This window comes from Calonectris borealis, chromosome 30 (genome assembly GCF_964195595.1).
Source record: "Calonectris borealis chromosome 30, bCalBor7.hap1.2, whole genome shotgun sequence".
In the NCBI taxonomy this organism is placed as follows: Eukaryota; Metazoa; Chordata; class Aves; order Procellariiformes; family Procellariidae; genus Calonectris; species Calonectris borealis.
In genome coordinates, this window is record NC_134341.1 from 1,647,169 (window position 1) to 1,672,357 (window position 25,189).

Here is a 25,189-nt window from a genome sequence, read left to right on the forward strand (position 1 = left end):
ACTCTGCCCCTAAATCATTCATTCTCTTTTTTTAGGGTGTCCCCACCAGCTCACTGCCTGCAGCACCCATGTCCCCGGGATGCCCAGGCCCCAGTGGCTGCCCTCTGTCCGTCCGTCTGTCCTGGCCACCAGCACAGGGCCGACCCGTGTCCCCTCCTGGGGACCACCACCCTGTCGGGACCCCCCCCTCGGACACAGCCGGCCGGGGGCCAACACCACGCCAAGACCCCCCTTGTCCTGCAATTAACGGCCTCGTTAGGACAGACAGACGGACAAGGGGGCGCAGGGCTGGCTGCTGGGGGGGGGGGACAGTCCCCAAGAGCCGCTGGCCAGGAGGGCAGGGTGACAGAGCGCGGGCGATCGATGCGAAAGCCGCCCCGTGTCGAAACGGGCGCTGCCGGACTTTGCCCGCGCCCTGCCTGCACCCGCCGCGGCCTCCCGGAAAGTCCCCCCGCCGCGGGTGCCCGTCCCTGTCCTGGTCACCCCCAGCCCGCGGGGAGGTGGCCCTGCCCCGCCCGGGGCACGTGTGCACGTGTGGGGGCGTGGGGGTGCACGTGGGGGTGCACGTGTGGGGGTGCACGTGTGGGGGTGCACGTGGGGGTGCACGTGGGAGTGCACGTGTGGGGGTGCACGTGTGGGGGCGTGGGGGTGCACGTGGGGGTGCACGTGTGGGGGTGCACGTGTGGGGGCGTGGGGGTGCACGTGTGGGGGTGCACGTGTGGGGGTGCACGTGTGGGGGCGTGGGGGTGCACGTGTGGGGGTGCACGTGTGGGGGTGTCCGCACGTGCACGCACACGTGTCTGCGTGTGCACGCACACACCCGCCTGTGCGTGTCGGGGTGCGTGTGTGCGTGCACACGCGTGTCTGTCGGCGTGTGTGTGTGTGTCCGAGTGTGCAAGAGCGTGTGCCTGCCTACCGGTGCCTGTCCCTGTGTCCCTCTGTCCTGGTGTCCATCTACCCGTGTCTGGCTGTCCCACTGCTCGTGCCTCCGTCCCTGCAGGCGTCCCCACGTGTCGCTGTGTCCCGATGCCCATGTCCGGGTGTGTATCCTGGTGTCTGTCAGTCCAGGTGTGTGTCCGTGTGTCCATGTGCCTGTCTGTGTGTCTGTCCCTGTGTCCGTGTGTCACCCATGGGTCTGTCCCGGTGTCCCTTTGTCCACGTGCCTCTGCGCCCCGATGTCTGTCCCAGTGTCTGTCCCACCGTCTCCCTGTCTGTTCCAGGGCCTGTCTGTGTGTCTGTCCCTGTGTCCTGGCGTCTGTCCTTGGGCCCGTGTCTGCCCCTTTGTCCCAGGGTCGGTCTGTGTGTCTGTCCTTGTGTCTGTGTGTCCGTCCTTGTGTCCATGTGTCTGTGCCTGTGTCCCAGGGCCCATCCATGTGTCCGTCCTTGTGTCCACGTGTCTGTCCCTGTGTCCCGGGGTCTGTCCGTGTGTCCATCCTTGTGTCCACGTGTCTGTCCCAGTGTCCCAGGGCCCATCCGTGTGTCCATCCTTGTGTCCGCGTGTCTGTCCCTGTGTCCAGGGTCTGTCCGAGTGTCCGTCCTTGTGCCCATGCATCTGTCCCTGTGTCCATGTGTCCATCCCAGTGTCCTGGTGCACGGTCCCACTGTCCATCCCTGTGTCCCTGCGTCTGTCCCGCCGGGTCCCACCGTCCGTCCGTGCGCGCCGCGGGCGGGGACCCCGACCGGGAACCGGGGCGGGGCGGGGCAGGGGCGGGGCAGGGGCGTGGCCGGGGCGGGGCGGCCCGGGCAGGGCCGGGAGCCGCCGGGAGCCGCCGGGAGCCGCCGGAGCCGCCGCCCGCCATGGAGCCCAACAGCCCCCGCAAGATCCAGTTCACGGTGCCGCTGCTGGAGCCGCACCTCGACCCGGAGGCGGCCGAGCAGGTGGGGGGGGGACCGGGCACCGTGGGGGGGGGGGGACACCGGGGGGACACCGGGGCTGCACCGCGCGGGGGGAGCCGGGTGGTCCTGCCGGGGAGCTGGGGGGGGGCACCAGGCGGTGCGGGAGGCTGCGGGCACGGGAAGGGCACCGGCAGCGGGGCACGGCCCGGGGCGAGGGGGGCCACCGCGGTGTCGGGGCGGTGACAGCACCCCTGGGTGTGGGGGGGACGGGGCGCGCGGCGGTGGGTGACACGGGGACGGGTGCGGCGTGGGAGGACGCGCCCGGGCGCTGCCAGGTGGGCGCAGCCCCCCGGTATTGGGGACACCGCGGGGACACCCCCAGTGCCACCCCCCGCCGCCCTGGAGAGCAGCCCCTGCTGCACCGCAGCCCCCCAAGCACCTCCGTGGGTGCCCCGTGGGCAGGACGGGGTGGCCGTGGGCAGTGGGGTGGCGGTGGGGACCAGGGTGGCGGTGGGGACGGGGGTGGCGGTGCCAAGGCCATGTGCTGGCTCAGCACGACGCCACCGAGGCCATCCCGGGGTGGGTGTAGGGTAACGGGCCCCCCCGGGGCCCCCAGGGCCCTCCAGCCCTTGCTCAATCCCTGCTCCCGCTGGAGGGGATCCCAGAATAGCAGTGGGGACGGGATGGCCCGGCCGGGGGACATGGCAGGGCTGCCCACAAGCAGCCAGGGACCCCCCCCGCCACCCTGACCCCTCTCCCTGCTCACCTCGCCCCCCTCCCGCCGAGCCCCCCAGCCCCAGGGGCTGCAGAGGGGTCTTGGGAGGGCCACGCCGCGGTCCCCATCATCACCAGGCGTGGGAAGCTCTGCGGGGGCTTGAGGACGCTGATGAGGGGTGGAGGGGGCTCCAGGCGGGGGTCCCAGCCATCCCCCACCCCAAGCTGGGGGTCCCCGGCAGCTGGGTGGCTCGCGGCCGAGGAGCCCCTGCGTGCCAGCGGCGCGGAGGCGAGCGCGGGCGGCCTCCCCGGTGAGCATCTCGCTGTCGCTAAATACGGCCACGCACCATCTGGGGCTGCCGCACGGCTCATTTGCAGCGCGGCCCCCCCAGGAGCGAGGGCGAGAGCCAGCGGGGGGCTGCCGGGCAGTGGGTGTGGGACCCCCCGGCACCCACCTCGGCTGCAGCGAGGAGCAGGGGTGCCCGTGTCCCACGTCACGTCACAGCCGGGCTGCGGGGGGCTCGGGCACAACCCTGCCCTGGGGAGTCGCCTGCCCATCCCTGCCTCAGTTTCCCCACCCAGAGGAGTTGGAAGCCCTGATTCGGCAGCAGTCGGCGGTGCGGCAGGGCCCCAACAGCCAGCCCCGTGCGGTGGCAGTGGGTGACAATGCTGATGTCCCCTCCCTGGGTTTACATCTCCTCGTTTTTGGGGTGTCCCTGCAGTGAAAGACCTGGTGGGGGTTCCCCTCGTCGGGGGCTCACGCTGACGGAGGGCTCGGCCGCGTCAGCCCCTTGCCAGCCTGCGGCACGGTGTCCCCATGTCCTGCAGGGTTGTCCCCAAGCCCGTCCAGCCCCACCCTCCAAAGGGACCTTGTCCCCATGGACCTTCTTAGGTCGCCGGTGTCCTCACAAGTCCCGCAGCTCCTTGACCCCCATCTCTGCCAAGAGCATCCACCTGCCCCGGCCCTCCTGGATGCCACCCATGGGTGCCAGGCCTGGCCCAGGGCTTTGTCCTGCATCTCTGCCCAGGTCCCCAAGTCCACCTTGAGCAGAGCGTGTCCCCAAGGCTGGGGGGGGACAGTCGGGGGCATTTGCTCCGTCATGCTGAGAGATGAGCTGTACCCATCCCGTTCTGGTCCCCAGTCCCGTTCTGGTCCCCGATCCCGTTCTGGTCCCCAGTCCCGTTCTGGTCCCCAGTCCCGTGCCCATCCCGGCTCCCCCCCGGACCACCCCCCCGGGCCTGGAGGGAGCACCCCCCCAGCGATGCTGCGCCCGCCGCAGGCTGCTGGGGCCGGGCTCCTGCCGCTCCCGGCCGTGGCGCTTCTTAATCGATGGTGGAGATGGATCTAAAAATAGCGGCGGCGGGGGGGGGGCGCGGCGCCCGGGCGAGCTGGGGGTGGCGGAGGGGTGGAGGGAGGGAGGACCCGAGCATCCCTCCTCGGGGCGGGAGCCGCCCGGACACCCTGCCCGGTCCGGAGTGGGGAGCACAGCTCGGGGTGCTCAGCTCCGCCTGGGTGACCTTGAGTGGGTGACACCCGTGTCCCCCGGCCCATCCCAGCCCCATCGCTGGGTGTTGGGGGGGGGCGGTTGGACCCCGACCCCGGAGCGGGGGGCTCGTCAGTGAGTCCCTGGCAGGGAGAGGGCGATTCCCAGCGATTCCCAGAGATTCCCAGCGATTCCCGGCTCCCTCTAATCTCCGTTTAAAATCCAGATCGCGGGTTTCTATGGCAACGGGGCCGACACGGAGAAGATGCGCCGGGGGGCCGGGGGGGTGGGCTGGGGCGTGGGGAGGTGGGGAGGGGGCTTCCGCCACCCGCCCAGCCACTCGCCCGCCTCATTAGCATCTCATCAGCATCTCATTAGGCATCCCGCCTCATTAGGGAATCCTCGCTGGGAAATTGGTTTTTCGGAGCAACTCAGTTAGTGGGTCAGCGGGGAAAGGGGGCAAGGGAGCGCCCGCGGGGCGCGGGGTCACCGCTGTCACCACTGCCACCGCTGCCACCAGACCCGGCCACGCCACGGCCACCGAATCCTCCAACAAGGCCACAAAATCCCCCTGATGGCACCCCGGGGGGGGGGGGACGGGGGGCTGGAGCAGCCCGGGATGCTCCAGGTGACCTTGGGCGAGGACACTGTGCCCTCGGAGGAAGGGCAGGGCCCCGGCGGTGTCACCACACCGATGTCCCCAAGCGCTTCCCGGGGTATAATTAGCTCCCGGCTGTCGTTAGGGCTGGCCAGGAGATGTTGATTTAAAAGCCATGTGTGTCCGGCCACGGGAGCCGCTGGGCTCGGGGCCTTGGCCGGCGTCCTCTGTCCCCATGGGGCCACCACCGCCCTGGGGACAAGGACATCGGGGGGGTCTCGGTGTTGGCGGGGGTCCGGGTGGGCGCGGTGGGGTTCGGGGTGCAGCTGCGGGTCCTGACTCTCTCCTGTCCCCCCCAGATTCGGAGGCGCCGACCGACTCCTGCCAACCTGGTCCTGAGCAGCGACCAGTCGTCCCCAGGTGGGTCCTCACGCGTGTCACCCCTGTCACCCTGGGCTCCAGCCCACCCAGGGCCCCCCCTCGGGGTGCTCAGGGACCCTCCTACATGACGCTCAGGACCACAGCACACTGGTTGCAGCGGGATTCATCCTGCAACCTGGCACAGCAGCACCCCGTGCTCCGTGTCCCCCACCCTGGGACTGTCCCCGTGTCCCCCCCAGCCCGGCTCAGCCCCTGCCCTCCCCCCTCCAGGGCTGCGTTTCCAGGATCCGGCCCCGGGTCTCGCTCAGCCCATCCATCTCCAGGGGAAGCAGCTGCCCGTGACACCGTGCCAGGGACACCAGGGACACCGGCACAGGGCCACCCCTGCTGGCACGGGGAGCAGGGGACACCAACTGTGACATTTAAGAGCTCCTCGGTCACCGGCCCAACCCGGCATGTGGCCTTTGGGGACGGGATCTGACCCGGCTGGTGGCTGCGTCACGGCTGCCCTGCCCCCCCCCCAGCGGGGTGGTTTCATCTGTCCCCTGTTTGGGGACACCCCAGTGGCTGGGAGACTCTGTCCCCAAGTGCCACCTCCAGACCCTGCACCCACTCGGGGCAGCGGCTCCGGCTGTGAATAAACCAGCTCCGTGGGGCTGAGCATCACCCCGGGGAGGGGGGTTCAGGATGCGGCCCGGGGGCTGTCCCCAGCATGGGGACGGGGCTGAGCCACCGCCGGCCACCCTCCCCTGCCTCCCCCACCCACGGCAGGGGACGGGATGCTGGTTCCCATGGCAACGCGGGGGGCGATGGTGATGCTGGGGGGAGCGGGACTGTCCCGACGGCACCCACAGCCACGCTGAGCACCCATGGGTGACAGACGGACCCAGTGGGGCTGGATTCCCATCGGGGGTGCAGGATGGAGCCCAGCACCCTGCGCCCACCCCTGACCTCCGGCTCCTTCTGTCCCCCCCCCGCTGTCCCCCAAGAGATCGACGAGGACCGGCTGCCCAACCCCCTGCTGAAGGTAGGTGCTGCCGCCATGGGGGGGCGATGGGGGGCCCCCAGCCCCTCGGGGTACCCCCAGGGTGCCCCCCCCCTCACGTCCCTCCCCTTCCCTCGCAGTCGGGTCTGGCCATGTCACCCAGGCAGAGGAAGAAGGTTTCCCGCACCACCCCAACCATGAAAGGTATTTGGGGGGGGGGGACAGGGGGGGACGGGGGGGACAGGGGGGGACAGGGGGGGACAGCCCCGCAGGGGCCGGGCGGGTGGGACCCCACCACCTTGGTCCTGCTCGGCTGTGCCCAGCCCGGGACGGGAGCGTGACGGTGCCCTTGGGCACCCGGGGTCCAGGCATGGCAAATGCCACCAGAGGGGACAGGAGGTCACCAAGCTGCATCTCCCCGATGTCACCGGGAGCGTGGGGGACGGTCACCGCTGCCCCCCCCAGCGCCGCTCCCTGCCCGGCAGAGCTGCAGATGATGGTGGAGCATCACCTCTGCAAGCAGGCGCAGGGCGAGGAGGAGGAGGAGGCGGCCACCGCCGGCCACTGCCACCGCGGTGACACCGAGCACAGCCACAGCCCCGGGGGCACTTGCCCGCTGGCCACGCACGAGGGTGGCCCCGGGCCCGGCGAGCGTGAGTACCCCCCCCTCCCCTGAACTCCCCCCCCGCAGCCGGGGGGTTGGGGGGGGCTGGGGCGGTTGGGGGGGGCCGCGGGGGGGGCGCTGGGCTCACCCCCTGCCCCACGGCGCCCGCAGGGACCCACGGGGACGGGCGGCACAGCCTGGCCGAGGAGGGCACCCATAGAGCACCCAAGGAAGGCGCCGGCAAGGGGGCTGCCAGCAGCCAGTAGGTGTGTACTGGGGCACTGGGGGGTACTGGGACACTGGGGGGTACTGGGACACTGTACTGGGGCACTGGGGGGTACTGGGACACTGTATTGGGGCATGGGGGGGTACTGGGGCACTGTACTGGGGCACTGGGGGGGTACTGGGGCACTGGGGGGATACTGGGACACTGTACTGGGGTACTGGGGGGTACTGGGGCACTGTACTGGGGCTCTGGGGAGGTACTGGGGCACTGGGGGGTACTGGGACACTGTATTGGGGCACCGGGGGGGTACTGGGGCACTGTAGTGGGGCACTGGAGGGTACTGGGACACTGTACTGGGGACTGGGGGGGTACTGGGACACTGTAGTGGGGCACTGGGGAGGTACTGGGGCACTATAGTGGGGCACTGGGGGGGCACTGGGACACTGCACTGGGGCACTGGGGGGGTAGGGGGGGAACTGGGGGCATACTGGGGCACTGTACTGGGGCACTAGGGTGTGCTGGGACACTGTACTGGGGCACTGGGGAAGTACGGAAGCACTGTGGGGATAGTGGGACATGATACTTGGGCACTGGGACACTGTACTGGGACACTTGGGGGGGTACTGGGACACTGTACTGCGGCACTGGGGGGGTACTGGGGCACTGGGGGGATACTGGGACACTGTACTGGGGCACTGGGGGGTACTGGGACACTGTATTAGGGAACTGTGGAGGTACTGGGGCACTGGGGGGATACTGGGGCACTGGGTGGGTACTGGGACACTGCACTGCGGCACTGGGGGGTTACTGGGACACTGTACTTGGGCACTGAGGGGGTACGGGGCACCAGGGGCGTACTGGGACACTGTACTGGGGCACTGGGGAAGTACTGAAGCACTGGGGGGATAGTGGGACACTATACTTGGGCACTGGAACACTGTACTGGGACACCTGGAGGGTACTGGGGCACTGGTGGGGTACTGGGACACTGTACTGGGGCACAGAGGGGTACTGGGGCACTGGGTGGGTACTGGGACACTGTAGTGGGGTACTGGGTGGGTACTGGGACACTGGGCTGGTACACGGACACTGTACTTGGGCACGGGGTGGGTACTGGGACACTGGGGTGTACTGCCACTTTGTACTGGGGCAGTGGGTGCGTACTGGGACACTGTACTGGGGCACTGGGGGGGTACAGGAGCACTGGGGGGTAGGGGGGAGTACTGGGACACTGTAGTGAGGCACTGGGGTGTACTGGGACTCTGTACTGGGGTACTGGGTGCATACTGGGACACTATACTGGGGCACTGGGGAGGGTATGGGGGCACTGGGTGGGTACTGGGACACTGTACAGAGGCACTGGGGGGTACTGGAACACTGTAGTGGGGCACTGGGTGGGTACTGGGACACTGGGGGGGTACATGGACACTGTACTTGGGCACGGGGGGGTACGGGGGAGACTGGGGACGTACTGGGACAGTGTACTGGGGCACTGGGGGGTACTGGGCACCATGCCAGGGAAGGGGCCAGTGGCACGGGGCGAGGGTGACACCGGGGCCGTGGCTCTGGCGTGGCTGGGGCAGGGGCAGGGACGGGGGGGTCCCCGTCCCCCAGCGTGTCCCCGCTGTCCCCAGGTGCCAGCGGCGGGGGCCAGGCCGGGGCGGGGCCGGAGGCGCCGGACGCCGCGGGAGCTTTTTTTTTTATCCGATGTTTTCTAAGATTTCCAGGGCCGCTCCGGGGGGGTTGGTTTTGTACTGGGGGGCCCTGGGGACGACGGCGAGCCGGGCTGCCCGCCCCGCCCCCTCACCCCCCCCCCGGGTCCCCAGGGCGGGTGACGCTGGGGACACCAAGCAGCGCCCCTCGTGCCACCCCCTCCTCACTGCCAGCCCTGGGGTGTCCCCAGGGTCACCCCCCTGTCACCACCACCACCCCCCCCCGGGCTGGGGGACACGCACCCCCACTGCTCCCAGGGACACGGGGAGCTGCCCCCCGCCCAGCACACGCGTGTGCGCGTGCACACGCTGGTAGGTGTGCATGCTTGCACACGCGTGGGGGGGGTGCACATGCGTGGGGGGGAGAGCCGGGCGTTTGCACACACACCCCCCCCCGCACGCACACACGTGTGCACACACGGACACGGGGGGGGGGGGCACGCCCGCGCACTTTGCACATGTGATTGGCATGCACGCCCACGCGTGTACACACAGAGCACGCGTGCACGCACCTGGGGGGGCGCGGGGACCCCCCCCCGCCTCAGCCAGTATTAAAGGGATCCCTTCTCCCCGCGCCTCGTCCTTGCTTTGCGCCGGGCGGGGGGGACGGAGGGGCTGGGACCCCCTTTGGGTGCTGGGGGCAGCACCCACCTCCGGGCCTCAGCCCCCCCCGGGGTCCGATCCAGCTGTGCCACCCCCTCTGTCCCCCTCCCAGCCGGCCCCAGGCCACGGCACTGTCCCCCCCGGGAAGGACCCAGGTGTCCTGGCCCCCCGCCACCCCCCCACTGGGGTCAAGCCGGGTCCCCAGTGCCTGGGACGAGGGTGCGGGAACCGGGCTGGTGGTGGCATAGGGTTTATTAATTGCTCGTTAGCGGCGGCACTTCGTTTCACATGCGTGGGGGGGGGGCGCGGGTGGAGCTCTGCCAGCAGTGACGGGGGGGACACGACGCGGGACCGCGGGGTAGAAAAGTACAAACACCGAGGGGCCGCGCCACGGACACGGCGGGGCAGGGGCCGGAGCCGGGATGCCGGAGCGGGAGGACGCCGGAGCTGGAAGAGACGGGAGGCACGCCGGAGCCGGGGTGCAGAGGACGCTCAAGGCACGCCGGAGCCGGGATGCGGAGGATGCTCAAGGCACGCCGGAGCCGGGGTGCAGAGGACGCTCAAGGCACGCCGGAGCCGGGGTGCGGGGGACGCTCAAGGCACGCCGGAGCCGGGATGCGGAGGACGCTCAAGGCACGCCGGAGCCGGGATGCGGAGGACGCTCAAGGCACGCCGGAGCCGGGGTGCAGAGGACACTCAAGGCACGCCGGAGCCGGGGTGCGGGGGACGCTCAAGGCACACCAGATCCAGGGATGCCGGAGGACGCTCAAGGCACGCCGGAGCCGGGATGCGGAGGACGCTCAAGGCACGCCGGAGCCGGGATGCGGAGGATGCTCAAGGCACGCCGGAGCCGGGATGCGGAGGACGCTCAAGGCACGCCGGAGCCGGGATGCGGAGGATGCCCAAGGCACACCGGAGCCGGGATGCAGAGGACGCTCAAGGCACGCCGGAGCCGGGGTGCGGGGGACGCTCAAGGCACGCCGGAGCCGGGGTGCGGGGGACGCTCAAGGCACGCCGGAGCCGGGATGCAGAGGATGCCCAAGGCACACCGGAGCCGGGATGCGGAGGACGCTCAAGGCACGCCGGAGCCGGGGTGCCGGAGGCGTGCCGGGGCAGAGGAAGCAGGGGGGATACCGGGGGCATGCTGGCGCTGGGATGCTGGAGTCAGGCCGGCGCCAGCGATGCTGGAAGCACAGCGGAGCCGGGAGGTGCTGGAGGCACCCGGGAGCTGGGCGATGCCGGCACCAGGGGCTACTGGAGCCAGGGGCTGGCGCTGCCACCTCAGGGCCCAATCCTGCCCTCCCGCCCCAGCTCCCACCGCTGCTCCGGCCCCGCACGCGCTGCCCCATCACCACCTCGCTGCCCCCCACATCTCCCAGCCTCGCCCACGCCGCGTGGGGCAGGACCCCAAGGGGGGTCCTTGGGGCCAGCGGACCTGGGGACAGGCACCACAGGGACATGTCACCCCCAGCCCGGGGTGACACAGAGACACATATCCCGGGACAGGGCAGGATAGGGCCCATTTGGGGCCACCCCTCACGGTGTGGCTGGACAGACCCAGCAGGAACAGAGGGGACCACGGTGGTCCTTGGGGTGACAGCGTACCCGACACCTCCTCCATCCCTCGGTCCCCTGCTGTCCCCAGTGCCACCGTCATCACCCCCAGCCCCCCCTGCAAGCACCCAGCGGGGTGACAAGAAGCTTTTTTAAAAAGCCATAAGGACAAAACCCAGCGCAGGGGCCGGGGGGGGGGGCTGGGCAGCCCCGCGTGGCAGTGAGAGGGTCGGTGTCACCGTCACCCGTGGCCCGAGGCCACACGGCTCGGTGGCCGGTTTGGCACAGGCAGCCGGAGCTGGCGGGCCTGGGGGGCTGCCGGCGGTGCCGGCCCCGGGGATGCTCCCGGCGCGGAGGTTGGCACGAATCCTGTGCGGTCCCGGGCGGCTCCTTCCCTGCAAATGGTGCTGAACTTGATGGCGTCAGAGACTTTGGGCGAGACGGTGTCACTCGGCCGGACGAGGACCTGCCGTCAGTGGGGGCGGGCAGGGGGGACAGTCACGGCGATGCCACTGATCCCCCCGCCCCGGTTTGCCCCCCCTGGGCTCCCCCGCACCCACCTCGCTCCTCCCGGTGCTATTCCACGTCCCCGTTCTGCCTGTGCCGGCTGGGGACCGCGGGCGGCTGCTCCTCGCAGGGCGACAGCTCCTCGATGGACGCCTGGTTGGTGATGCCTGCGGCGGGACGCGGGGCTGGGGGGGTCGCACAGCCACCCCCGGGGGCTGAGACCCCCCCCCCAACTCGTCCTCCCCCCTGGGGGCCACCCACCCTGTGCTTGGGCCACCTCCCCGCCCAGGGGGGCTCGGCACAGGCCTGGCCCCGCACATCCCCGTGATGGTCCCCATGCCCTCCCCGGTGGCTGTGGTGGCCGTGGTGGCTGTCACCTACCGCTGGCCGCCCGCTCCTTCCACTTCTGCTTGTTCTCCTGGATGTACTTGGCCCAGCTGGAGCGGAAGCCGGCCAGGTCGGCTTTGATGTCCCCCAGCTCCAGGTGCTCGTCCAGGGACGGCTGCCGCCACTGCGAGCTGCGGGGACGGGGACAGCTGGGAACAGGGCAGGGCCACCACTGCCACCTCCCGGGTCCCAAAATAAGTGGGTGCCCCCCACCCCCAGGCTGAGCCCCACCACCTCCCCGTGGAGAAGGGGAAACTGAGGCAGGATGGCGTGGCCGACCTGGCCTGCTGGCTGGCCACCGGCTTGCCCTTGGCTTTGGTGCCGTCCTCGGCGAGGGGCAGCACCATCTTCTCAGCCACATCGGTCAGCACCGAGAAGGTGGGCTCCACGATGAAGTCGATGAAGCCTACGGTGGAGAAGGGACACGGCGTCGATGGGGACACCCCCTGCCCACGGCGGGGCCGGTGGCTGGGGACGGGGTGGGGACGGGGACCCACCACCACTCACCGATCTGGGACTGGGCCACCAGCGTGGAGGTGCGGTCGCAGAGGGGCGAGAAGGGCAACCCCAGCTCAGCCTCCTTGTCCCCCTGGCAAGGCAAGGGAGATGTGTCCCCAAGGGGTGGTCCCCATGTCCCACCACCCGTCCCTGGGGACGCGGGCACCCTACCTGCCTGAAGAACTCCTCCATCAGGGCTTTGGTCCAGCGGCTGTGCACCGACCACTGCTTGGTGGGGTGGCTGATGTCGGCCGCGTGCAGCAGCAGCGACAGCACCTTGGACTTATCGATCCTGGGGAGGGGACCCTGGCGCTGAGGCTTGTCCCCAAAACCACGTCCCCCTCCCCGCCACCGGGTCCCCGTACTCACCGCTCCAGCTGCTGCAGGGACGTCTTCATGGACTTCACCTGCTGGAAGTGGCAGGACATGTCGGTGGCCAGGACCATCTCGATCACCAGAGCCCGCAGCTCCCTGCGCCCCGGGGAGGGGGGGAAACGCCGTCAGGGCCCCGCGTCCCGGCTGGGGACACCCCCGGGGATGGGGACGGGGACCTTACGCAAACTCGTCCTTGGTGAGGTTGACGAAGATGTTCATCTCGTCGTCCTGCATCATGCGGAAGACGGCGCTGATGTGGTGGTTCTCCAGCACCGAGCGGTCGTTGTAGAGGATGGCACAGTCCGACCTGGGGACGGAGGGGACAGTGGGGCACGGGGCGGAGGCTGAGCCCCCCCCCGGGAAGAGAGATGTCCCCAGGGTGCGAGGACATCTGTGTCCCAGCCATATCAGTGGCCCTGGGTGTCCCCAGGGTGCCAGGACATCTGTATCCCAGCCATATCGGTGGCCCTGGGTGTCCCCGGGGTGCCAGGACATCTGTATCCCAGCCATATCGGTGGCCCTGGGTGTCCCCAGGGTGCCAGGACATCTGTATCCCAGCCATATCGGTGGCCCTGGGTGTCCCCAGGGTGCCAGGACATCTGTATCCCAGCCATATCGGTGGCCCTGGGTGTCCCCGGGGTGCCAGGACATCTGTATCCCAGCCATATCAGTGGCCCTGGGTGTCCCCAGGGTGCCACCACATCTGTATCCCAGCCGTACGGTGACCCCCAGGGTGCCACTCAGTCCTTTCCATGCCCCACAGTGCCCCGTGTGTCCCCATAACAGGTCCCCTGTCCTGCCTGCTCTGCCCACACTGTGCCATGCCACCCATGTCATGCCATGCCATGCCACCTGCACTGTCACCCATGCCATGCCACCTACACCATGCTATGCCACCCGTGCCATGCCATGTCACCTACATCATGCTATGCCACCTGCACCATGCCATGCCACCCATGCCGTGCCATGCCACCTGCACCGTGCCATGCCACCTGCACCGTGCCATGCCACCCGCGCCGTGCCACCCGCCCTCACTTGGTCTGGATGTGGAAGCTGTTGGTGGTGCCCGTGTGCTCGTAGTCGTGGATGGCGGCAGCGAAGATGATGGCCAGGACCTCGATCTCCGTCAGGTAGTGCTGGGGGGACGCAGGCATCAGGGGGACGGGCACCAGCACCGGGTGGTCCAGTGCCACCCCGCGAGCGGTACGGGGCCAAATGGGTGTGGGCTCCTCTGTATGTGTGTTTTTGCACGACTGCGTGTGACTACACGTGTGCACGGCCACGCCCGCCTGTCACGGCACGTGTGACACGCCACGAGTGTGTGCATGTGCGCGTGACAACCGTGACAGCCGTGTGGGGACGACAGGGCGCACACACGTGCCAGGTGTCACCCCACGTGTGCCCACCCGTCCCCCCCAAGCCGGGGGTCACCCCGTCCCCCCATCATCTTGGCGACGTTTCCATGGCGACAGCGCAGTCGCTAGGTGGCGTCGTCTCCGTGGCAACAAGCATCGCCTGGACCACCCAAACCAGCACCCAGCACCCGCCCAGGGCCCAGACAGAGCCCGGCCCCCCGTGGGACCCCCCCACGCCCCCGTACCAGCATGCCTGTGCGGAGCAAGAAGCAATGGACGGTCTGGGTGACGTCGGCGGCGTGGACCTGGTTGTGGTAGGGGTTCCGGTACTTCCCGTAGCCGGCCTCCAGCGCGTCCAGCAGCGTCGTCAGGAAGACGGCGGGGATCTGCGGCACGGGCACACGCGCTCACGGATGCACTCGCGCATGCAAAGGCACCGGCATGTGCCAGGCACCCAGCCCCGGGGGCACCCACGGGTGGGCACGGGTGTACCTTGAAGCGGCTGTTGAGGTTGTGTCGGGTGAAGAGCTCGAAGACGATGGTCCTCAGGGAGTGATCGTCCGTCACCCGGTTCAGCGCGAAGACGTCGAAGCACCACAGGTCGAGGCTCTGCGGGGAGACGGGGGGCATCACCCCAGCACCGGGGCAAGCCCAATGCCCGGTGACACCCAGCCATGCCCAGCGGTGCCAGGCGACCCCCAGCAATGCCCAGGGATGCCCAGTGAAGCCACAGCATGCCCAGGGGTGCCCAAGGATGCTGAGCCATGCCCAGGGGTGCCCAGCCATGCCCAGTGAAGCCGTGCCATGCCGGACAATGCCCAATGATGCCCAGCAATGGCCACTGAAGCCCAGCAATGGCCAGTAATACCCAGCCATGCCCCGTAATACCCAGCCATGCCCAGCAATGCCAGGCGATGCCCATCCGTGCCCAGCAGCACTGGGTGCCATCTCCCCCCAGGCAGAATCCCATGGAGCCAGCAGTGGGGGCAGGGTGCAGGCTGGGGCAGCGTCCCTGGGGGGGGGGGGGTTGGGGTGCCCCCCGCACCCCACGGTACCTTCAGGCAGTTCAGGACAGAGGTGGAGTAGCTGGGCCCCACGGCCGTGTACGTCCGGCGAAACATCCTGCAAGGGTGGGGGGATTCAGGGCTGATGTGGGTGCTGGGGACAGAGCTGGGCGCTGGGGGACAGCCTGGGTGCTAAGGGACCCGCCTGGCTGCTGGGGGACAGACCTGAGTGCTGGGGGACAGACTTGGGTGCTTAGAGACCCACTTGGGTGCTCAGGGACCAACCTGAGTGCTCAGGGACAGACCTTGGGTGCCAGGGGACAAACCCTGGGGGCAAGAGACAGACCTGGGTGCTCAGGGACTCAGCTGGGTGCTGGGGACAGACCTGGGTGCTGGGGGACAGACCTGGGTGCTTGGGAACACACCTGGATGCTGGGGGACAGCCCCTGGGTTCTCAGGGACCCACCTTGATGTTTGGGGACCCACCTGAGTGCTTGGGGACCCACCTTGGTGCAGGGGACAGTCCCTGGGTTCTCAGGGACCCATCTTGATGTTTGGGGACCCACCTGAGTGCTTGGGGACCCACCTTGGTGCAGGGGATAGTCCCAGGGTGCTGCGGATCCACCTTGATGCTTGGGGACCCATCTGAGTGCTTGGGGACCCACCTTGGTGCAGGGGACAGTCCCTGGGTTCTCAGGGACCCATCTTGATGTTTGGGGACCCACCTGAGTGTTTGGGGACACACCTACCTGGTGCAGGGGACAGTCCCTGGGTGCTGGGGACCCACCTGAGTGTTTGGGGACCCACCTTGGTGCAGGGGACAGTCCCTGGGTGCTGGGGACCCACCCTGATGCTTGAGGACCCACCTTGGTGCAGGGGACAGTCCCTGGGTGCTGGGGACCCACCTTGATGCTTGGGGACCCACCTTGGTGCAGGGGACAGTCCCTGGGTGCTGGGGACCCACCCTGATGCTTGAGGACCCACCTTGGTGCAGGGGACAGTCCCTGGGTGCTGGGGACCCACCTTGATGCTTGGGGACCCACCTGGGTGCAGGGGACAGTCCCTGAGTGCTGGGAATCCACCTGGGTGCTGGGAACCCACCTGGGTGCCAGGCACAGCCCCAACCCACGAGTGGGACCGTGCTCCCCACCTCCATCCCATAGCCCCCCCATCCACCCGAGGGGTGCCACCCAGCACCCACCTCTCCACGAAGATGCCAGCCTGGACGGCGTGAACGATACTGCGAAATTTGGGTTTCTCCTCTGCCCGTCGCCCCTTGGCCCGTGCCTGTTGGGTGAAGGTGGCCGCCAACCAGTCCCGCACCTCCGAGGGCACCGCCGCGTCCGAGCCCATCTCCCGCAGCTCGTCCTCCGTGTCCAGCATCTGCCTGTGGGAGGGGAACGGGGAGAAGGTGGGCGCCATCCCCCCTGTACTGGGCACTGGTGAGGCCCCACCTCGAATTCTGGGTTCAGTTCTGGGCCCCTCACCACAAGAAGGACATGGAGGGGCTGGAGCATGTCCAGAGGAGGGCAACGGAGCTGGGGAAGGGCCTGGAGCACAAGTCTGATGGGGAGCGGCTGAGGGACCTGGGGGTGTTCAGCCTGGAGAAGAGGAGGTGAGGGGAGACCTCATCGCTCTACAGCTCCCTGAAGGGAGGTTGGGGCGAGGGGGGGGTCGGTCTCCTCTCCCAAGTGACAGCGATGGGACGAGAGGAAATGGCCTCAAGTTGCGCCAGGGGAGGTTTAGATGGGACATGAGGAGAAATTTCTTTACGGAAAGAGTGGTCAGGCCTTGGACCAGGCTGCCCAGGGAGGTGGTGGGGTCCCCATCCCTGGAGGTATCTAAAAGACGTGGAGATGAGGCGCTTGGGGACGTGGTGTAGTGGGCATGGGGGGTGATGGTTGGACTGGATGATCCTAGAGGTCTTTTCCAACCTTAACGATTCCATGGCTCTACGTCCCCCCGCCGCCCCCGCACCTCGTCTCGTCGATGTAGACGGCCTCCAGCAGCGAGGCGGCGTACTCCAGGTTCCTCTTCAGCTCCTCCACGTTCACCTCGCCCGTCTCCAGCTGCTTCACCAGGTACCGCAGCCTGCGGGCAGCCGGGCAGCGGGTGACCGGCCCCCCCCCGGGGACGGGGGGGACAGCGGCGGGGGGCCCCGGCTGCCCTGCGGGTGGGTGTGCCCACCGACACGCCCCGACACGCGTGGGCAGCACCTAGAGGTGGCGGGGCGGGGCGGCGGGCACCCGCCCAGGGGACACCCGGGGCAGTGGTGGCAGCGAGGGGAGGGTCGAGGTGGGAGCGCGGTGACGGCATTGGGGGGGGGTGTGGGGGGCACCCAGCAGCCAGCGAGCAGAGCTGACCCCACAGCACCCAGCACCCTGGGTGCAGAGCACATCCTGCACCCGGGACCCAGCACCCTGCACCCCGCACCTAGAGCTCATCCTGCACCCATCCTGCACCCTGCACCCAGTGCCCAGCACCTAGAGCCCATCCTGCACCCAGAGTGCACCCTGCACCCAGTGCCCAGCACCTAGAGCTCATCCTGCACCCAGAGTGCACCCTGCACCCAGTGCCCAGCACCTAGAGCCCATCCTGCACCCAGAGTGCACCCTGCACCCAGTGCCCAGCACCTAGAGCCCATCCTGCACCCAGAGTGCACCCTGCACCCAGTGCCCAGCACCTAGAGCCCATCCTGCACCCAGAGTGCACCCTGCACCCAGTGCCCAGCACCTAGAGCCCATCCTGCACCCGGGACCCAGCACCCTGCACCCAGAGCTCATCCTGCACCCAGAGTGCACCCTGCACCCAGTGCCCAGCACCTAGAGCCCATCCTGCACCCAGAGTGCACCCTGCACCCAGTGCCCAGCACCTAGAGCTCATCCTGCACCCAGAGTGCACCCTGCACCCAGTGCCCAGCACCTAGAGCCCATCCTGCACCCAGAGTGCACCCTGCACCCAGTGCCCAGCACCTAGAGCCCATCCTGCACCCAGAGTGCACCCTGCACCCAGTGCCCAGCACCTAGAGCCCATCCTGCACCCGGGACCCAGCACCCCGCACCTAGAGCTCATCCTGCACCCAGAGTGCACCCTGCACCCAGTGCCCAGCACCTAGAGCCCATCCTGCACCCAGAGTGCACCCTGCACCCAGTGCCCAGCACCTAGAGCCCATCCTGCACCCGGGACCCAGCACCCTGCACCTAGAGCTCATCCTGCACCCAGAGTGCACCCTGCACCCAGTGCCCAGCACCTAGAGCCCATCCTGCACCCAGAGTGCACCCTGCACCCAGTGCCCAGCACCTAGAGCCCATCCTGCACCCAGGACCCAGCACCCTGCACCTAGAGCTCATCCTGCACCCAGAGTGCACCCTGCACCCAGTGCCCAGCACCTAGAGCTCATCCTGCACCCAGAGTGCACCCTGCACCCAGTGCCCAGCACCTAGAGCCCATCCTGCACCCGGGACCCAGCACCCCGCACCTAGAGCTCATCCTGCACCCAGAGTGCACCCTGCACCCAGTGCCCAGCACCTAGAGCCCATCCTGCACCCAGAGTGCACCCTGCACCCAGTGCCCAACACCTAGAGCCCATCCTGCACCCAGCATCTGGCGCTCAGCACCCAGCACTGGGAAGGGGGCACCCCCCCGTGGGAACCGAGCAGGGCTGAGAGCAGGGGGTGCCCCAAAATGCCGCAGGGCTCCCCTCAGCATCCCGAGCCCGGAGGTCACCGTGTCCCCAGCCCGGAGGGTGGCTGTCCCCACTGCGTCACCCTCCCGGGAGCGCCGGTGCTCCCCGCCCTGCACAGGGCCCCGGGTGACCCTGGGGACAAAGTCCCCGCCAGGCCGAGCGGTCAGCTGGGACGTCCCTGGGGACAGGGACAAACCCAGGAGGGGGGGACACAGCCTGGGGTCAGGGTGGCTCTGCACCCTGGGGACCCACAGCGGGGTCAGGGTGCTCAGCCCCACCCTGCACTGCCGTGCCTCAGTTTTCCCCCCCAGAAGCCTCCCCCCCTGTGCTGGGTGCTGAGGGGCTGGGGGTCCCCAGGGACTCACCGCAGGATGGGACCCCACAGGCGGGTTCTCCCATGGCAGGGGGTTGTAGCAGCACCCATGGGTGCCCCAGCAGCATGGGGACGTGGGGACAGGAGCCCAGCATGGCCACCCTCCCCCCTCTGGCTTGCGACACCTGCACGGGACAGGGGGGACACGGGGACACGGCAGCGTCCCGTCGGGGGACGGCGTGGGGACAAGCCCTGGCAGGGAGAGCACCCAGATCTGTGCACGCAGCAAGCGTGCACATGCATGTGCGCGCACACACATGCCCGAATGCACGTGCCAGGTGTGTGCACGCAGGCATGCACACCTGCACATACACGCGCGCACACACACGCTTGCCCAACCACGCGCACACACACGTGCACCACACATGCACACATACGGTGCCCACAAGCACACACATGGTGCACACAACCACACACATGCGCACTTGGCACAGCTACACACGCACCATGTGTGCCCACACCTGCAAATACCCACCCACAGTGCACACGCACACGCGTGCACACTCGCACACACGTGCACACCTTCCCACCAACGCACACGCGTGCCCGCAGCACACACGTGTGCACGGAGGTACGCTCTCTCCCCAGCTCCCACCCCGGGCAAGCCCTCCCCGTCTGACACACGCCTGAACACGCGTGTGCCCGCAGCCGGCCGGCCCCCGGCCATCTGTCTGTGTGTCCGTGTGTCTGTCGTGGCGGGGGGCGCGGAGGCGGCGGCGGGGAGGGGAGGGGGAATCCCATCTGGCCGCCCGGGGAAGCGCCGCCCCCGCAGCCATGTCTCCCGCTGCAGCCGCCTTGCTCGCACGCCGGCTGGCACGGGCTGGCATGGGCTGGCACGGCCCCCCAGGGCTGGGGTGAGGGACGGGGGGGGACACACAGGGCAGCTGCTGGCCCCTGGTGGGACCCTGGTCCCTGTCCTGGTCTGGCTCGGCCCTCCGGCCACCCTGTCCCCTCCGGGAGGCCTCGCTGTCACTGCCACTGGCACCCACCAGGTCCCCATCGGTACCCACTGGTCCCCAACACTGCCACCAGCACCCACCAGGTTCCTATCATTGCCACCAGCACCCAGCAGGTCCCCATTGGTACCCGCTGGTCCCCAACACTGCCCACCTGGCACCCAGCAGGTCCCCACTGGTCCCCATTAGTGTCCGCATGGCACCCAGTGGGTCCCCACCAGCACCCAACAAGTCCCCATCACTATCCACTGGTCCCCATCACTGCCACCAGCACCCACCAGTTTCCTATCACTGCCACCAGCACACAGGGGGTCCCTATTGGTACCTACTGGTCCCCATCACTGCCACCAGCACCCAACAAGTCCCCATCAGTACCCACTAGTCCCCATTGCTGCCACACAGCACCCAGGGGGTCCCCATCAGTACCCACTGGTCCCCATCACTGCCCACCCAGCACCCACTGGGTCCCCACCACCTGGGCACACGGTCCCCAAGGCTGGTGGCACCTGTCCCTGCTGCCAGCCCGGCCCGTGGCTCGGGGGACACCTCGGGGGGACCCTGAAACCCGGCCGTGGGGAGGGGGACAGCACGCGGTGCCAGTCCCATGGGATGGGGACACGTGGACCCAGGGCAGAGGCCACCCACCGCCCCGTGCCGCTCCCACGGCTGGCCCCGAGCCGACCCCCACGTCCCCGGCACTGTCACCCCGTGTCCCCGCGGCAGGAACGTCACCCTGGTCACAGCCCTGAGTGAAAACCCCAGGGGAGCTCCCAGCAGCCCTGCACCTCGTTAGCGCTAACGAGAGCTGGCAGCGGGTGCGAGGGACCCGCCAGGCGGGTGTGCAGGGGTGGGCGAGACCCCACGGACCCGTGCACGCTCATGCAAGGCTGCGCGGGTGACACGTGGCCGTGCCTGTCCCTGTCAGCCAGCCCCCAGCCACCCTGTCCCCACCACCTCTGTCCCTTGGGGAAACCGAGGCACGGCATGAGGAGGTGGGGGGGCTGAGGCACAGTGGGGACAGGGGTCACAGGGACGGTCCCAGCCGGGGCCACGGGGTCCCCACCACGCTGGCTCCTCGGGGACCAGCTCCAAAACCCGCAGGTCACCGGCCGAGAGGAGACACCATGTCCCCTGTCCCCCAGCGCTGGGGACAGCCACCGGTGGCTCAAAACCTCGCAGGAAGGACGCGACCAGCAGTGACCCAGGAGATGCCAGCGCTCGTCCCCGACCCAGGTGACAGTCCCCAGGAGGGGACAGTGCCATGGCCCCGGCCAGCCCAGGAGGGACCAGCACCAGCGCTGGGAACGCCGGGGCCAGCGGGGCCGTGGGACTGTGTGGGGACAGGGCTCCTGGTCACTGGGGGGGGACAGGGGGACCTCCCACCACTCCAGCGGGGGATGAAGCCACCAGGTCCCCACAGTGGGGGACACGGGGCGCTGGCAGCGGGGAGGGCGAGGAGGGCTGGCAAGGGCCGGCATCCGCCCCGGCTCCCGTGGGATTTCCTGCCGGCTGCTGATTGCAATTTGTTTTAATTACCGGCCGCCGCCCCGCGCCAGGGGACCCGCGCTGCAGCCGGGCTCGCGCCCCGAAAGCGTCCCCAGGTCCCCCACAGGGTCCCCCCCTGGGTCCCACCCCAGGTCCCACGGCCCCTGTGCTCCCCCCCCACCCTCCCAGCACCTAACGACCTCCCAGGCCTCGTTAGCGTCGCCCCGGCCTGTGGTGGGAGCGTGCACACGCGTGTGCGCACGGGCCAGGCGCTGGAGACCCCCGTGTGCCGGCACACGTGTGGGGGCCACGATGTCCCCCGGCCAAGGTGACGGTGACGGCTGCCAGCGAGCGAGGGAGGGGGACCGGGGGGGCCGGGGGCCGGCCAGACGTCACGTTCAAAGCCAGCGCGAAGCTCCCGAGCTGCGAGGGAATGTGACCTTGGGGAAGGCGGCCGTCACCTTCCTGCACCCGCCCACCCATCCCTGGGGACACCCATCCTCAGGAACACCCACCCCTGGGGACCCCCGTGTCACTCGTCCATCGTGGATGGAGCTGGGACCCCCGAGCAGAGCCCGGGGACAAGGGACGGCCACCGACCGGCAGCGGGAGCAGGGGTCGGGCTGCGTCACACTGCCAGGCGGGTGCCACCCGTGCCCACGGTCCCCTCAGGCTGCCTGTCACCACCCACGGCCCCGCACTGCTGTCAGCCCCCCCTGTGCCACCCCCTGCAGTGTCCCAGGCCTGCCACGGTGACAAGGGTGCCTGCAGAGCCGCTGGCACCACGCAGCCCCCCGGGGTGGCAACAGTGTCCCCAGGGCCACCCCATACCCAGGGAGGGGTTCAGGGTTGGCCTCGGGGTGCAGCCAGCGCTGGGGACCCCCCCAGCACTGATGCCACAGCCCTACGTGCACCCATGGGTGCCCCGACCGCTCCAGCTCCCTCCCTGGCATCCCCCATCCCAGCTGATCCCACCTGGGGACCTGCCACTGGTCCCCAATGCTCGGGGGGCCGGGATCCTGCACCCCAGTGCTGGCAGGGAGAGGGGGGACCCGGGGGGGCGCAGGCAGGGACTCCCCAGCCCCCCACAAGCCCCCGCAGCGGGGGCGGCCGCCAGCGATTTCGGGGAGGGGGAAGCGGACGGGGGCGGGGGGGGAGCGGGAACGCGGCGCAGCCCACGCGCTCGCACACCTGCGCGGGTGCGCTCCGGCACGCGGGTGTGCACACACGGTCCCGTGCACACTCACTCGGTCCCGTGTGTGCACACGCGTGCTCCCGTGTGTGCGCACACGCGCAGGCACCCCTGCTCCCACCCACGCTCACTCCTGCACGCACCCAAGGTGCGCTCGCACGCACCTCCGCACACGCGTGTGCACGCTCCCACCACAGCACCCTGCGCAGCCGGGTGCACGCTCAGGCTTGCACACTCACTCCGAGAGCTCTGGCACCCACGTTTCACGCCCCGGCTGAGTCCTGGCCCGGCCTCGGGCTCATGTGAAACACGCTCGCCGGCGAGCGTGCAACACGGGCACCCGGCTCCCGTCCTTGTCCCCGTGTCCCCCCACACACACCGGCGCTGTGCACACCCCGGCCGGCGCGCACCCGTGCACGCGCGCGCCTTCGCGGGCCGCCACGTGCAGGTCGGCCCCGCACACGTGTGCACACGCGGCCGCGCACGCCCCTCGCACACCCACGCCTGCGCCCGCCGCAGAAGGACCCACACGAGCGCACGTGCCGCAGGTTCGCGAAGGGGCACGCGTGCACATGAGCCCACGCGTGAGCACCACTGCACACGGGTGAGGGGGGGTGGCAGCTCCAGGGCCACCGGGAGCCCCCTGGCGAGGAGGGGAGGCGCGGGGTGGCAGCCTGGGGTGTCAGAGGGTGTCACCCCCTCCCCGGGGCCAGCCAGCACCCTGGCACCTGCTCTGCCCCCCCAGAGTTGGGGGCACCCCAGCCCTCTGCCCACCCTGCGGTGCCACGCGGGGTGAGGGGTGTTGGGGGCTGTGCTGGGGGGCCCCCACCCAGCACCCCCAGAGCTGCCCCATCAGACCCACCCCAAGCTTATGGGTGCCTCCAGCCCAAGGGGGTCCTGGTGCTCCCCACCCCGACGGGGTGCAATGGGTGCAGGGGGGTCCTGAAGGTGACTGGGGGGTCCTGCAATGGAAGTGTGGGGGGCAGCGCACGGCTGGGGTGGGGGACACCTGGGGGGTCCCCAGGGGCAAAGGCTCCGGGAGGGACCCCGGGGGCAGCTGAAGGTCCCAGGGGGTCCTGCCGGAGTGGGGGGACGCAGGGTGGGGGGCACCGGGGGGGTCTTAGAAGAGGATGAGGGGGGTGCCCAAAGGGGGGTGTCAGGGGGTTCGGTGGGGTGTGACGCTCAGGTGGGCTCGGGGGTCCTGATTTTGGGGGGTCCCGGTTTGGGGGGGGGTGTCACTCACAGCGCCCGGAGCTTGACCCAGATCTTCTTGCTGGGGACGGACTTGATCTCCAGCGGGGACGGGCAGCCGCCGGCCGGGTCCAGCACCTCGCGGTCGGGCTCCAGCCCCGGGAGGCTCCGCGGCGGCTCCATGGCCCCTGCGGCGGCGGGGACGCGCCCTCAGCCCCGCGGCCGGACCCGGGGCCCGGCGGGCCGCGCCGAGGAGCAGCCGCCGGTACCACCCCGCAGCCCCGGTAGCGGCCTCCCTCCCCGCCCGGTACCCGGCGGCTGCGCAGGCAGCACCGGCCCGGGCGGCGGAGCTAAGATGGCATCCCGGGCCCCGGGGGTGGGAGCACCGGGAGGGGGGGGACCGGGGATGGGGGAAGCACCGGGGATGGAGGGGCACTGGGAGAGGAGAACCGGGGATGGGGAGCACCGGGGATGGGGTAAGGACCGGGAGAGGAGCACCGGGAATGAGGCGAGCACCGGGGATGGGGGGCACCGGGGATGGAGGAAGCACCGGGAGAGGAGAACCGGGGATGGGGAGCACGGGGGATGGGGGGAGCACCGAGGATGCGGAGCACCGGCGTGCGGTGCGGGGGACCGGGGATACTGCGCTCTCCTACCCGGGGATGCTCGGCCGGGAAGCGCCGGTACTGCCGCGCTCCGGTGCTGCCTGTACCGCCGGTGCCGCTGTGCCCTGGTGCTGCCGGTGCTGCCGGTACTGCCGTGCCCCGGTGCTGCCTGTACCGCCGGTGCCGCCGTGCCCCGGTCCTCCCGCTGCTGCTGGCTCTGCCTCCGCCGACCGGGGCTCGCCGCAACTTTCCCCGAGCCGGCACCGGCGGGAGGGCGGGGAGGGGCGGGGGGAGCCGGGGGCGGGGGCCGGGAACCGGGGTCCGCCCAGCCCCACCGCCCCGCTCAGCCCCGGCGCTGGGGGGCGGGTGCCCCGGGACCCCCCACGGGGCGATGGGGAGGGGGGGAGATGCCCTGGGACCCCCCATGGGGCGGGGGCGGGGGGGGGCAGGTGCCCCGTGACCCCGCATGGGGAGGGAGGTGTCCAGGACCCCCATAAGGGCTATGGGAGAGGAAGGTCCCCCAGGACCTTTATTGGGGGGTACCCCAGGACCCCCATGGGGCTATAGAGGCTGTACCCCAGGACCCCTGGGGGGTACCCCAGGACCCCTATGGGGCTACAGAAGGAGGTACCCCAGGACCCCTATGGATCTGGGGAGTGCAGGTACCCCAGGACCCCTATGGGGGGTACCCCAGGACCCCCATGGGGCTATGGGGGGTGTCACTGGGTTTGGCAGCCCAGGAAGGGGCCAGAGTCCCCGGCCCGGTGCCCCCCACGGAGGGGCCGTGGCCTCCCACGTGCCGCGCGGGGAGTCTGCTCTGAGCAGCGGGTTGGGGCGGGGGGCACCGCGTCCCCCACCTCCCCCAGCCCCGCTCCCTGC

General features: G+C 69.9%; 2 protein-coding genes across 2 annotated transcripts; one reads left to right on the forward strand and one right to left on the reverse strand.

Annotated features, from left to right (window-relative positions):
- The first annotated feature begins 1,737 nt into the window (after positions 1-1,737).
- On the forward strand, positions 1,738-9,109 carry PPP1R1A (protein phosphatase 1 regulatory inhibitor subunit 1A). Its single transcript, XM_075133692.1, has 7 exons — positions 1,738-1,878; positions 4,992-5,052; positions 6,003-6,040; positions 6,139-6,202; positions 6,484-6,651; positions 6,774-6,868; positions 8,463-9,109. The coding sequence occupies exons 1-6, from the start codon at positions 1,798-1,800 to the stop codon at positions 6,866-6,868; spliced, it is 507 nt and encodes a 168-aa protein (XP_074989793.1). The 5' UTR covers positions 1,738-1,797; the 3' UTR covers positions 8,463-9,109.
- Positions 9,110-9,384: 275 nt separating this feature from the next.
- PDE1B (phosphodiesterase 1B) lies at positions 9,385-24,430 on the reverse strand. Its single transcript, XM_075133936.1, has 16 exons — positions 24,362-24,430; positions 23,758-23,893; positions 16,801-16,914; positions 16,025-16,210; positions 14,875-14,941; positions 14,312-14,428; positions 14,065-14,205; positions 13,500-13,600; positions 12,646-12,771; positions 12,459-12,560; positions 12,261-12,381; positions 12,099-12,180; positions 11,871-11,997; positions 11,586-11,722; positions 11,258-11,371; positions 9,385-11,163 (listed from the first exon to the last, which is right to left on the reverse strand). Exons 2-15 carry the CDS (start codon positions 23,886-23,888, stop codon positions 11,274-11,276), a joined length of 1,650 nt encoding a protein of 549 aa, XP_074990037.1. The 5' UTR covers positions 23,889-23,893; positions 24,362-24,430; the 3' UTR covers positions 9,385-11,163; positions 11,258-11,273.
- Positions 24,431-25,189: the final 759 nt, after the last annotated feature.

Coding starts and splice junctions, on each gene's coding strand:
- PPP1R1A (XM_075133692.1), top strand. CDS start 1,798: ATGGAGCCCAACAGCCCCCGCAAGATCCAGTTCACGGTGCCGCTGCTG. Junction 6,041..6,138: donor TGCCCAACCCCCTGCTGAAG/GTAGGTGCTGCC, acceptor CTTCCCTCGCAG/TCGGGTCTGGCCATGTCACC. Junction 6,652..6,773: donor TGGCCCCGGGCCCGGCGAGC/GTGAGTACCCCC, acceptor CGGCGCCCGCAG/GGACCCACGGGGACGGGCGG.
- PDE1B (XM_075133936.1), bottom strand. CDS start 23,888: ATGGAGCCGCCGCGGAGCCTCCCGGGGCTGGAGCCCGACCGCGAGGTG. Junction 12,181..12,260: donor TGGAGGAGTTCTTCAGGCAG/GTAGGGTGCCCG, acceptor TTGCCTTGCCAG/GGGGACAAGGAGGCTGAGCT. Junction 11,723..11,870: donor GTGGCCAGCCAGCAGGCCAG/GTCGGCCACGCC, acceptor CCGTCCCCGCAG/CTCGCAGTGGCGGCAGCCGT.